Source organism: Apaloderma vittatum, unplaced genomic scaffold (assembly GCF_000703405.1).
Source record: "Apaloderma vittatum isolate BGI_N311 unplaced genomic scaffold, ASM70340v1 scaffold7196, whole genome shotgun sequence".
Lineage (NCBI taxonomy): Eukaryota > Metazoa > Chordata > Aves > Trogoniformes > Trogonidae > Apaloderma > Apaloderma vittatum.
This window is the reverse complement of record NW_009722238.1, coordinates 80,059-92,258: the sequence shown is the minus strand read 5'-3', so window position 1 is coordinate 92,258 and position 12,200 is coordinate 80,059. Positions and strand designations below refer to the sequence as shown.

Here is a 12,200-nt window from a genome sequence, read left to right as displayed (position 1 = left end):
AAACATATTTTTATTAATATGGAAGCATCTTATTTTTCTTACTATTGCTGTCTGTTGAGTCAAATCTGTGCGTCCTCTGTTTTGTAATCCAGTAGAGCTGCAGAGTTTTACATGAGTGGACAAACTGGTCTTTTTGTGTGTTGGTGTTAACGCTAAAGTTAAGTTTTCTTACAGACAACATGTCCTGTGCAGACCACCACCCCTAAAAAAACCCCCAAAAACAAAACCCAAACAAACAAAAAAAGCCAAACACAAACAAAAAATGTCACTCAAGATCTAGACTTTTAGAGTAGATATGAGTAAAGATAGGAGTGGTAGTTGTGACAGCAAAACATATGTCACGGGTTTTACAAAAATAATGATAAATATTATGCATTGGACACATGTGGCATACTGGGAAAGGAGTTGTATGGTTTTTAACCATACAGGGTTCAGTGGCTTTCATGAACTTCAGCCTGAATGAAACTATATGTAACTGTGTATACTAAAAAAAGTCTGTAGGATTTGTATTAAAATCTAATTAGTTCAGATTAAAATTAATTGTGAAGCCATAACTTAAAAACTTGATAAAGCTGCTGGTTTTAACTTGTAGGAGTGCCTAGAACTGAACTTGAGTTGGTAGTCTGAACTAAAATCCAAAAGCCAATTTGATTTAAGAACACACTTTGGGGCTTTTGTGTAGGTGTATTTGAAAATCTAAAACTCAAGCGGTACAATATATTTGTTGTTCTTATTTCTTACTTTGAGATTTTTGGGGGTTTTTAATTGCTGGAGATAGGAAATGTCATCCAGATTTCCTTTAAAGTAATGGCAGAATTCAGCTAAGATCTCGCTTTGAATAATAAAGTTATAGATTAATATAATTTTGTATTCGAGTAAGAATTTTGTTAAATCTGAAAGAAATGGCCACATTTTCAAGTAGTCAAAAAAGTCAAGATACAAATATATCTATTACAATCCTAGAGGGCAGCCTGAACACAAAGAAAATGAGAATATCCCAGTAAAGTGAGCCCTTACAGAATTAGGTTAAAAATGGAATAAGATTGATCACGTTCCAGTGAGGAATAAACAGACATCTAGAAAAAATACTCCAGTAGGACAGCTTTATGGAGTCTAAAACTTCCTTCTTTTAGAAATCATTCCCAGCTTTAACTTATTTAAATTGTATTTACTTAGCTGATCAGCTGTTATCCTGATGAGTTAATGTAGTAATTTTTGCTGCTTTTAACTTTTAAAGTCAGAATTTGTTTTAAAAGTCTATTGAGACACCGTAAAACCTAAGGTCCTAAACCAATTTTTAGGACCTCAGGTTTTAGACACAGCTGTGGTCTGAGTAAGTACCTGAGCTAAGCTAAAAGACATGGGTGACGCGGGACTTGATCCATCTTCAGTTGCATCTGGGCCAGCTGAAGGTGTCACTGCCCCAAGTCTGCCCCCAACTGTTCACATCGTTTCTGTGAGTCCATCAGTGTTTATGTTAGCATTCCCTTACTCCTTAAAATCAAATAAACCAGGACTTTAAAGCTCTGCTATTTTAAACGTTTTAAACTAGCGCTGGCTTATTTTGGCTGCAGTAGATTGGCAAGTGAAGGCATGAGTTGGAAGGTTCCTAGATAAGTAGCTGGGCAGGCTCAGAGCCGGCCCCTCTGCTGCCAGAGCCACAACGGGTGGCCGGTGATGCCTGGGATGCTGAGCCTGGCTCCCCCCGCAGCCGGTAGGCTCCTACCAGTCCCTGCCACCCCTGCCCGCTCTGAACACAGTGCAAAAATACCCTCTTCGCTTCTCTTAGCAGCAGTTTTCTCTCGTGGCAGTTCCTTCCTGTGGTTTGCCACATAACTATCACTCGCACTGCCCAGAGCCCCTTGTGCGGGCGTAGAAAAGAGCAGTAGGAGAGAACAGGTGAACGCAGACTGAATCTGTCGTTGCCATCTCGGACTGGTCAGTGAATGTGTAGCCTCGTGTAAGATGACTTCGTGGGTGTACAAGTCTCTCTGCTTCTGTGCTGTGCTGCTGCATTGTTTGGTGAATTTCTAGGCCTTTCTGAGAGCTTTATACAAAGTGTGGAAAAGTTTAGAATACAAAAATGTTTTGACAGCATATTCAATTATTGCCTGCAGGATAAAGAAGTGCGAGCAATCTTCCTTAGGCTATTTGCACAACTTTTTCAAGGATATCGATCCTGTCTTCAGCTGATCAGAATTCATGCTGAACCAGTAATTCATTTCCATAAGGTAACAGAGAAGCAGTTATGTATATTCAGTGTTTGTTCATGTCATGTTTTTCCCATGAACTTGCCTTTTGAACAAGTGTTAAAGTTTTAAAAAATAAAATAATCTACGTATGAGAATCATATCATTTTTATATAGCTCTGTATAAATCCAGTTCAGTGGAACAAATTGTAGGGACAGTGATGCAATGTGAAACAAAGTTAACAGTAGTATTTAATACAAAGAAACATTTGAGAAATCATTAAGGAATTGTGAAAATGTACGTAGTTAGAAGACAGTGCTTACAAGTACTCGTTTTCTGGTTTATTACTTGTGAAATTTATAAAATGTGTCCAGCAGACTTCCTGTAAAAAGATACTGGGTAAAATAAAAGATGAAATTCCAAAGTACCACATATTACTATAAGCTGGTGAAAATGCTTAACTGCTAGTACATAAATAGTTCGTTGTAGTTTTGATACTGATAAAATACATGCTTTTTTTTTTTTCTATCTTTATTGCAGGCAGCCTTTTTGGGACAGCGGGGCTTAGTTGAGAATGACTTTCTAACCAAAGTTCTCAATGGAATGGCGTTTGCTGGGTTTGTGTCAGAGAGGGGTCCTCCTTTCAGAACCTGTGATCTTTTTGATGAGGTGAAAACTCTTTCTATATTTCCAAGCAAATGAAAGCGTACCTATGCCATTTTAGCATGTGAAAAAGCACTGAAATGCCTCAGAATTCCGTTTGTTATATGAAGTTTACACCAGTCTTCTTAATTTTTTTTTTTTTACTAAGCATACATTTCAAGTTTACTTCCATAAAATCATGCCCTACTCATATGTATGAAACTAAACAGTTGTATACATCGTGGTAATGATGGTCTTATTGTTGGGAACTTTGTAATGCGCCATGTGTCCTAGTACAGAATTGAGTTATTTAATTATATTCTTAGAAATGTTGAAAAAGTAAGAGAAATATTACATACATACCCAACAATATGAACTGGTTCAGACATTTTTTTCTTTTAAAAAGTACTGACATATTTGTACACGGCTGCCTTTTATTTGAATGTAGAGTACAAATAGAGTTTGGTATTAAATCTGTGTAGTAGTAGAATGTATGAGAAATATGGATTATGGTATTTGAAACGTTAAAGCAGTGGTTTGAGTGTGTGGGACTTGCTGTGTTAGGTAGGACTATAAAATCTGGGAACAGAAGCTCTACAAGAAAGGGCAAATGTCTCATGTTCCAGAGCGGTGTGACATTGCTCATTTTTTAGTATTTGGTTTTCTGTGCTCAGTTTCAGTTTAAGATTGGCATTTAATAATTTAAATAGGAAATACAAATTACTTTTAGATGAGTTATAAATATTTTTTTTCCTTTCAAGTTGGTAGCCTTTGAAGTCGAAAGAATTAAAGCTGAGGAAGGTAACCCACCAAAAATGATAAAGCATGTTAGAGAACTTGCAGAACAGCTCTTCAAAAATGTAAGTTTCCTGTACATGCTGCACTTTTAGGGGTGAGGTAGTAACTTTGAAAATTCGCATTTCTGAGATTGATCCAGTATCTGAAGACAGAAATGACTGCTTGTGGTAGTCATCATCTGCATTATGACAAAAGACCTTGGAGCTTTAAATGTCAATGATTTTTTATGTGTGAAGGAAGTTCAGTGTACTGATACTGATTTATGTATTAACTGCTGCTACTTAGTGTTTTATTTTCTGTCATTGTTGTGTACTTTCATGTCCTTCTGGTATATGCTGTTTTGTAAAATCTCTTAATATGTCATTAGCTGTTATTTGGATATTCTCTTTTTTTTATTTTTTTGTTCATTTTGTTTTGTGGATTTTGTGTGTGTTGGGTTTTTTTCCTTCAGCTAATCTCCCCTTCACACTACCCATGGTTCTTCAGACTCCACAAAGCAGTATCTGTTATGTAGTCAATTAACACATTTATCACCTTTTTTTTCTCAGCATTGCACTTCTAGAGTTGCCTGATTTTAAACTCACTGTGTCACATGTTTTGACATCATGTTCCACAGTTTTAATAGTCCTCATATTGTGGCTCTGACAGTCTAGATATCTATGAGAGACTGGAGGAGAGCATAATATTTGCATTAGTCTAGCTGGTACAACTGGAAAATCTGGACAAGTTTTTGGCATATACTGCTTCAGCAGTTGAAGACATTAGACCTACACTCCTAATAGCATATACAGCTGATGTTATTTTTATGATGCCCAAGATTAGAGTGACTCTTTCTATGTGTTTCCTCTGCATCTTTCTCCATGAACTAGAACATGTAACTCCATGAAATAGAATGCGCAATAGTTATTCTGCCTTTCTGGCTTTTTCTCCTGTAAACTCGTACTGAGACTGTGTTCCCTTTAACAAAGTTAAATGAATTACAGATAATTAATCAAGAGTCATATGAATATGAAACATCATTTTAGCAGCTGCAGTAGATAACTTGGCTGCTTAATATTGCAGATATGACAGATAAACGGAAAAGCGATAAAATTAGATGGGACAGATGGTAACACTGCGTAACACGTTTGCATGTGACCTTTTGCTTCTGACCTGCAGGAGAATCCCAATCCACATATAGCGTTCCAGAAAGTGCCACGACCCACAGAGGGCTCCCACTTGCGGGTTCACATCCTTCCTTTTCCCCGGATCAATGAGTGCCGGGTGCAGGAGCTCCTCCAGGAAGGCCTCACAAGGGGTCAGGGTGCCCCTCCTGCCACCCGGGGCGACAAGAAGTGCGTTGTTCCAGCAGGCCCACCTGTTGGTATGTTTGCTTGTTCCCTGACTTACCTGTTTGTCGTCCTCTCTCATAAGTTGAATATATAATTAGCCTGGCTGCAATGTGTTGCTCTGAATTTCATGTTAGTACAGTGTTTGTCACGATTGTAGTAACCTTTAGTACATTGACTTGTCTGTTTGCTTTTGAGATTTTAAAGCCCTTTTGCATCAGCATTTACAAAGTGTTCAGACACCAAAAGTGTGAGTGTCATAATTACTAACAACAAAAAAGGAGTTTGATCTGAGGTGAACTGAATTAAATTAGGTATTGTCTCTGTTTGATAAATATGACTGTAGGTTGCTTGTAGAACTGGCTGAACCAAGCTTGGAACTGTTAGGGTTTGTTCTTTGACATTAGTGGAAGACCTGTAAATCACTGGAAAAAGGTAAGGAGCAAGCATTGCATCCATCTCAAAATAAATATACAGAACAGATGTAGGCATTGGAGGCCAGTCAATTTCACTTTAATGCCAGAAAGATTCTATAATCTGTAAACAAATACGTCTGGTAAACTTATAGGACACATGAAGCTGGCAGAGCTTGCAAAACTTTGGAAGGATGGCATTAGAATTCAAATCAGTCTTGAAAAATTAATGATCTAGTCTCTGTTGAATTTTTTCCTTCTCTACTGTTTTTCTTCAAATAAGGTATCGCACTTGCATAGGCATGATGAGCTGACTACGCATCAGTTCTTTAGAAATTAATTTGGGGGTTACAGTGATCATAGTGCAAACATGACTTAACTATAATAAACTATTGCAAAAAAGACAAACATCTTAGTAGGATGTGTTAAGAGAAGGACAGTCAGTGAACCCCATGGAGGAAGCCTTTCGTTGTACTCAGTTAGACCTCAGCTGGACTGTTTGTATCTGTTTTTGGGCACTGGAATGCTCTCTCCATTTTTGGTTCTGTTGGAAGGAGTCCAGAAAAAAGTAACAAGAGTGACCAGCGATCTGGAGAATGTGACCTACAAGGGAGGATGCAGAGTTGTTTAAACTGAGAAACAGACGACTGAGGGAACACATAATAGCAGTCTTCAGTTACATAAGAGGTTGTTAATAAAATGAAAGGGACTGATCTGTAGTGATAAGAAAGAATGGGTTTAATTCCAGCACAAAACTAGAGTTATTTGTCAAGAAAAACTTGGTAAAATGAGGATTGTGAGGCAGTTGAATTGATTTCTCAGGAAGCCTTGGAGTCTCTGTTATCACAGAACTTTGAGAACATGTAAGACAAACATGAGAAGCAACATAAATACAGTTGATCCTGTCTAGGGACAGCGGGATGAACTAGTTGGCCTTTTGAGGCCCTTTCCAGCCCTGTTTGTGTTTGAGTTTATGTAAGAAGAGGATAAACTCCGTTCACCTGCTTTTACGTTGGCTACATCATTGAATCTTTACTTACAGAGAATTTAAAGGGAATGTACTTGTGTTCTATTGTCTTTGTTTAAAAGACTAGGCAAGAGAGGGTTTTGTTTCCTCATAAGTTAATTTTTATGGTGAAGTTTTATTGTTTGGATTTTTTTTGTTTTTTTCAAGGCACAAATTTCACACTCTGTTGTCCTGCATGTCAAAATTCTTGTCTATTAGGAGCTCATTATTATCTATAAGAAGGGCATGTTCTGCATTTATTTTCTATTTACTTTATGCTAAAGAGAAAAAGAGAATGTTAGTTCTTCCATTCTGAATTTTCTTGACAATTTAAGCAAAGCATAACATTAAGAAAATAATCATTAGATCTCAGCAAATTGGATTCTAGATAAGAGAACTCAAATTTGACGGGTTTTATTTCATGTCACAGAATGCCTGGCATGACCAATGAAATCTTAAGGAAAAAAATAGTTATCTACTGCTACAGCATATGCAAGGCTATGTAGCTCACTGCAGAACACACACACATGTATACGTATAACTTTTTAAAAATTAATCTGTATTTATTTATATATTTCATTATTATGTTAGAGGTTAGAATCTCTTTGTGCCTATATGAGACAAACAGAGGAAGTAGTAAAGGGAATCAACTGCTCTAGTTAAAATTGATAGCACTGTCTTCAGATAGTATAGGAAAACCAAAGATTTAGATCTTATGTTCTCTTCTGTATATGCCTACTAATGGTGTTTACTTAACAACCTGGGCTTTACACTAATTTTATATACTTTTTTTTAACTTTCTCGTATTCTTTGGGGCTGTTGCAGAAGCCATTTCACAGATGTATATTCTTCTTTTTCTTTACTAGTTTCCATACTGGAAAAAGGAAGCACAGTTTTCAACAGTGCACAAAGGCTGGAAGTTGTTAGAAACTGCATCTCATTCATTTTTGAAAACAAATTTTTGGAGACTGAAAAGGTAATAGAATAAAATTGTAACTTTCCCCAATAAGCTTCCATTCTGTTAGTGAGTGAATACTAATAATTATTTTAGCCATTCAAATGAATGAAATAAGAAATAAAACTGATAATCTAAATGCAATAGCTCATGGAGCCGGTTAGCTCAGTTGGTTGAGCGTGGTGCTGATAACACCAAGGTCGTGGGTTCTATCCCTGTTTGGTCCCCATGTGTTGCCTGATCTAGTTGAGAGGCGTCCCTGCCCATGACAGGGAGGTTGGATTAAATGATCTCTAAGTTCCCTTCCAGCCTAGGCCAGTCTATGTTTCTATGATTCTATGTAATATGAACCTAATGGATTTTAAAACCTGTGGTAATACTGCATATGTTGATGCTCTTTTTACTAATTTATATTACCTTTATAAATAATATTGTCCACATATTTTATAAGGGGATGTATGTTTTAAAAAGGGGTGTATATTAGTCTAGCAGGATTGGTTAGGAGGAATTTAAACAAAAGGCACAAATTTCAGTGTTTGTCAGCTAACACTCTTTTGAAATTGTCAGTACAATATATTTTACTTGTTTTAAAAATCCATAATTTGATAGAACTCAGAAATGAATGTAAGTATTCATAAAATCATAGAATCATTTGGCATGTCTGTCTTCACTAAAATGTACTAGTGAGTTGTCATGTTTGACGTCTTTATTTTTTCACATTAGGAAGTTGCCAGGTTTTGTAGATTCTCTCCACAGAGTTTTCAATTACTGATTCTACAACAGTCAAACTTACTGTCAAATCTAATTCTACATATGAAAATAAGTGTAAAATTATTTTAAGATTTTTTATTTGTTTGTTTCTCAGAAAAATGTCACCTACATAAATCTGAGGCTGTGCAGCTCAAGATAGAAAATGAGCATTTATTGATTTAAAAGTAATATTACAGAAATGCATATGGGAAAAGCCCTAATAAAGCATGTAGCTCTTTTAAAGAGTTTTGATGCATGTGTAACACAGTGGGTTTTACCCTCTTTCAACTTACAGGCACTTGTAAGAAATCAGTAGATTTTCTCCTGCTACATGGTAACTTTGTCTGTAGACAGTAGGCTGCCTTTTCTTATTTATCTTTACCACCCATTCAGTCCAAGTCAATAACCACCGATGTAGCACTCGCTGCATCTTTAAAACGCTGCTGTAGATATTCTGTTGACGCTGATTTAGGGTAAGCTGCGTAACAGTCTTGTGGCCTCATTGCTGTGAGAGGTATGCCACTTCTAAAGCCATTAGTCATTCACTGCTTATCAAAAAACATGCTGCTTGGCCTTGATATGCTAACTCGAGATCTGGCCTGGCTGGTACAGAATAGAACACTTTCTTTCTTTTGTGCAGAATAATCCGATTCTGATTTCACATCCATTCAGTGCCTGTCCAGACATAAGTGAGAAATGCATTTGGAGAAAATGTGGGAAAAATTTAATACTTAATGACTCAAGCTGAATCAACCATTACGTCAAAGTTTGATATTCAAGCTAACGAGTCATTTCCAAAGTAATTCTTTACTATGCTGTAACTTGCAGTTTCTTAATAAAGAGTAAATTATATTCTGTATGAATAGTGCCATTTAATTTCATTTTCATAATGTTAGATTTTCTCCTCTCCAGACCCTGCCTGCAGCTCTGAGAGCCCTAAAAGGAAAGGCAGCTCGGCACTGCCTGACACAGGAATTAGGCCTGCATGTGAAACAAAATCGAGCAATACTGGACCATCAACAGTTTGACTACGTTGTGCGAATGATGAACTGTGCTTTGCAGGTATGGAATGTGAAGATTTTGTTCTTTGTTTGCCTTCGTTATTATGATAAGCAAAACATTGTTTAGAGTGATGTGGAGAAGCCAGATAGTTAAATCATAGGACCATGAAGTACAGCGATGTAGGAGATAGTACTTGACAGGGGATTGTTGTTGAAAGAATAAAGGACAAAATGTTCAGGTCTATACAGATCTACCTGATATGAAAAACAGGAAGAAATTATTAATTTACTTCTGGTAAGTATTGAAGTGATTTATCTGAATGGTTTGAGGTACTTTTTAAATGAGTAAGTGTTAGCTTTTCCACATCTTTTCAACTCTGAGCACCTAAAATATGCATCACCTACTACTCAGTTAAAAAACCTCAGAAGTTTGTCCTGTTTGTCATCACAAATGCAAACATACTTGAAGAAGAAAACGTATTGCTTCCTACTTTCATGGTTCGTGATGGTAGTTCTACTTGTCACAGTGACATCTTAGTTTATCAGAGACTCACTGAAGGTGTTTGCAGTTCATCTGCTTAGTTATTCTACTAATAAATTAAATATAAATTTCTGGAATCTGAATTTATGAAAATACCACGTTAATTATGATGGAGTTTATTTGAGGAGAGCTGGATTGCAGTATTGCTTTAAGACCTCGCAGAACTGTTGGAATTGTAGAAACTAAGTTGTATCGCTAAGCATCTTGTCACAGATTTTTCTCTTAAGGTTGTGGCATATTCCTATTGGTTTCTGTAAGATACAAACTAAAAACGTTGCTGTGGCCAGGAGGCAGGTAGCAGCTGATAAAAAAGCTGAGAAGAAGGAAAGGCCCTGAGCATGGTTGATAGGATGGGCAGAGCCCTGGCTCGCTGCTGTTCACTCTGGGTTGGGCTGGGATGTTTGTGCAGCCAGCCCCAGGCTGATAGTTTCACCTGGGAAACAGGAGTCTCTGCTGACTCACTTGCCCATGCAGATAGGAAATCCAGTGCTCCCCAACCACCAAACCTCTGCCACTGAGAACATGAATTCTTGCAAACCAATTATATTTCGAGAGATATAGATTGACTGTTTCTGAAAAGTATCTTTTGAACAAGAAGTTTTATTATTAGCGTGCGCTGCATTCTTTGTCGTACTGGAAGCAGTGCCACATATTACAAAACCAGGAATATTGCATTCTGTAAGTTTATTTGTGTCACAGTGGACACATCATACAGTTTCTCTGATCCACGGTTTATTACCCCAAAACCAGAAATAACAGTTATTCCATCCTGCTGACTTTTTGGGGTCCGCCTGTAATAGTCTGGACTTATTAAGAGGCTGCTATTTTTGAATCTTTCTGATGATGTCTCTTTCCAATGAAATTAGAGGATACCAGAATGCTGCACATGGCTGAACTAATGGTGCTCACATAATTTCTCTAGGAAAAAAAAATTAAAGTACACTGTAGAAGACTGTATTTCTTATCTGGTTTTATTTATCCTTTCTTTGCTCTCAGGATAATACTGTTATCCTGTCTTATTGGATGGCCACACGATCCAGGAAAAATCCACTCACAGGCATCTTTTTGCGTAATTCAGAAAATATGAGTTTCTTTGGGAGGTGGCCCATGTATGTCTGTATTCATGAAGTAGGTGTATGTGTGCTGCTGTCAGTCGGCATTGCAGAACTTTTACCTTTATTACTGCTGCTAGAAGACCAGCCCACAGTTGCCTGCTCTGCAGGTATCAAGGTCACAAAGTGGAAAACGGGAGGTTCAACATAAACATAAGAAAATAAAGTGAGGAGCACAGCCTAGAGAGGTTGTGGAGTCTCCGTCTCTGCTGACATTCAAAACTCATCTGGACGTGTCCTGTATGATCTATGCTAAGTGATCCTCCTCTGGCAGTGAGGGTGTACTAGATGACCTTCAGAGGTCCCTTCCAGCCCCTACCATTCTGTGGTTCTGTGAGACGACCACCTTGACATAGCAGTAGCTGTTATTTGCTGGGCCAGGACTCTCCCTGTGAAGGTGGCAGTGTCCAGGTAATTCCTTCTTGTGTCCCTTCAGGAGATCGGTTTGTGCAGTGGCCTCCACGGAGGGGTGTCTGGCTGGTTCTGCATGTGTGTCCAGGCACCAGGCACTTAATTCAAGCTGCGTTTAACTGGCCCTGTGGTTTTAGTGAGGAAGTTCTCTGATGACCAGGCAGCAAAAGCCTGCTTTTCACACTGATGCTGTGCCAGCAGAGGTATTTATGAATACGTGGCTGAGCACTTCCTACATTGCTGTTTCCCTGCAGGCTTCTGAGATCCTGCTTCTGGTAATCTCAAACTGTTTATGAATTCTGCTCAGATCTACCTTCCATAATTATTGTGCAATACTTTGACTTAAGGAAAGGAAAAGAGAAGATTTAGCAGTAATGAGAGTCCCTTGCCGTGCTCTCCGTACCTGCTTGTGCCTTCAGCCTCCCTCCCTCTGGGCTCCTCACCACAGCCTGTTGTGTGCTCACGCTTCCTCCTGCCCTCGACGGGCACACTCATGCATGGGCATACACAAAGACACAAAGGTGATACAGATACCTGTGTCTGCTATGTAGAGAAATATGTGTACATGTCGATATAAACTCAGTAATAATGTAGAAGTTAAACCAATCCCAAGTCTCGCGATGATCCAAGCTGCCTGTTCAGCATGTGGGTGGATGTGCATCCTGAACGTAGGTTTTGAGGGCTCTGCTTGCAGGGAATCCCCTGTTCTGCCCCAGCCCTCTTGCTGTCAGTGTGGAAAGGGGTCAGAATGCCGGAATAAAAGTGGGATAGTGTTCTCCTTTCAGTTGATATAGCTTGCTATGGTTATAACTTGTTTTCTAGGCTGCAGGGTGTGGGGATATTGATTATATGTTTGTTACATTTCTATGCAGTTATCAGAGCAGGATTCAACCTTGTTTTAACAGTCTCTGCTTAATATTTTATTGCAAATATTGAATGATAGCGGGTCGTTAGTTTTAATAGAAGCAGCAGAAATGCACGTGAGCAGTCGTGCCGCCTGCTCCTCTGGCTGGTTGTGGCCTTGGGGCTGGCAGTGGGGTCTGCACCCGCCTG

The 12,200-nt window shown here is 38.4% G+C and overlaps 1 protein-coding gene across 1 annotated transcript in view; it reads left to right on the top strand.

The window, feature by feature from the left end:
- Positions 1-12,200, top strand: part of SBF2 (SET binding factor 2) — a 110,843-nt gene that overhangs the window by 26,394 nt on the left and 72,249 nt on the right. Inside the window, exons 9-14 of the mRNA XM_009871694.1 lie at positions 2,118-2,231; positions 2,731-2,859; positions 3,594-3,692; positions 4,789-4,993; positions 7,244-7,353; positions 8,995-9,144. Of these exons, the coding sequence (XP_009869996.1) occupies positions 2,118-2,231; positions 2,731-2,859; positions 3,594-3,692; positions 4,789-4,993; positions 7,244-7,353; positions 8,995-9,144 (807 nt within the window). The remainder of the gene's footprint in view (positions 1-2,117; positions 2,232-2,730; positions 2,860-3,593; positions 3,693-4,788; positions 4,994-7,243; positions 7,354-8,994; positions 9,145-12,200) is intronic.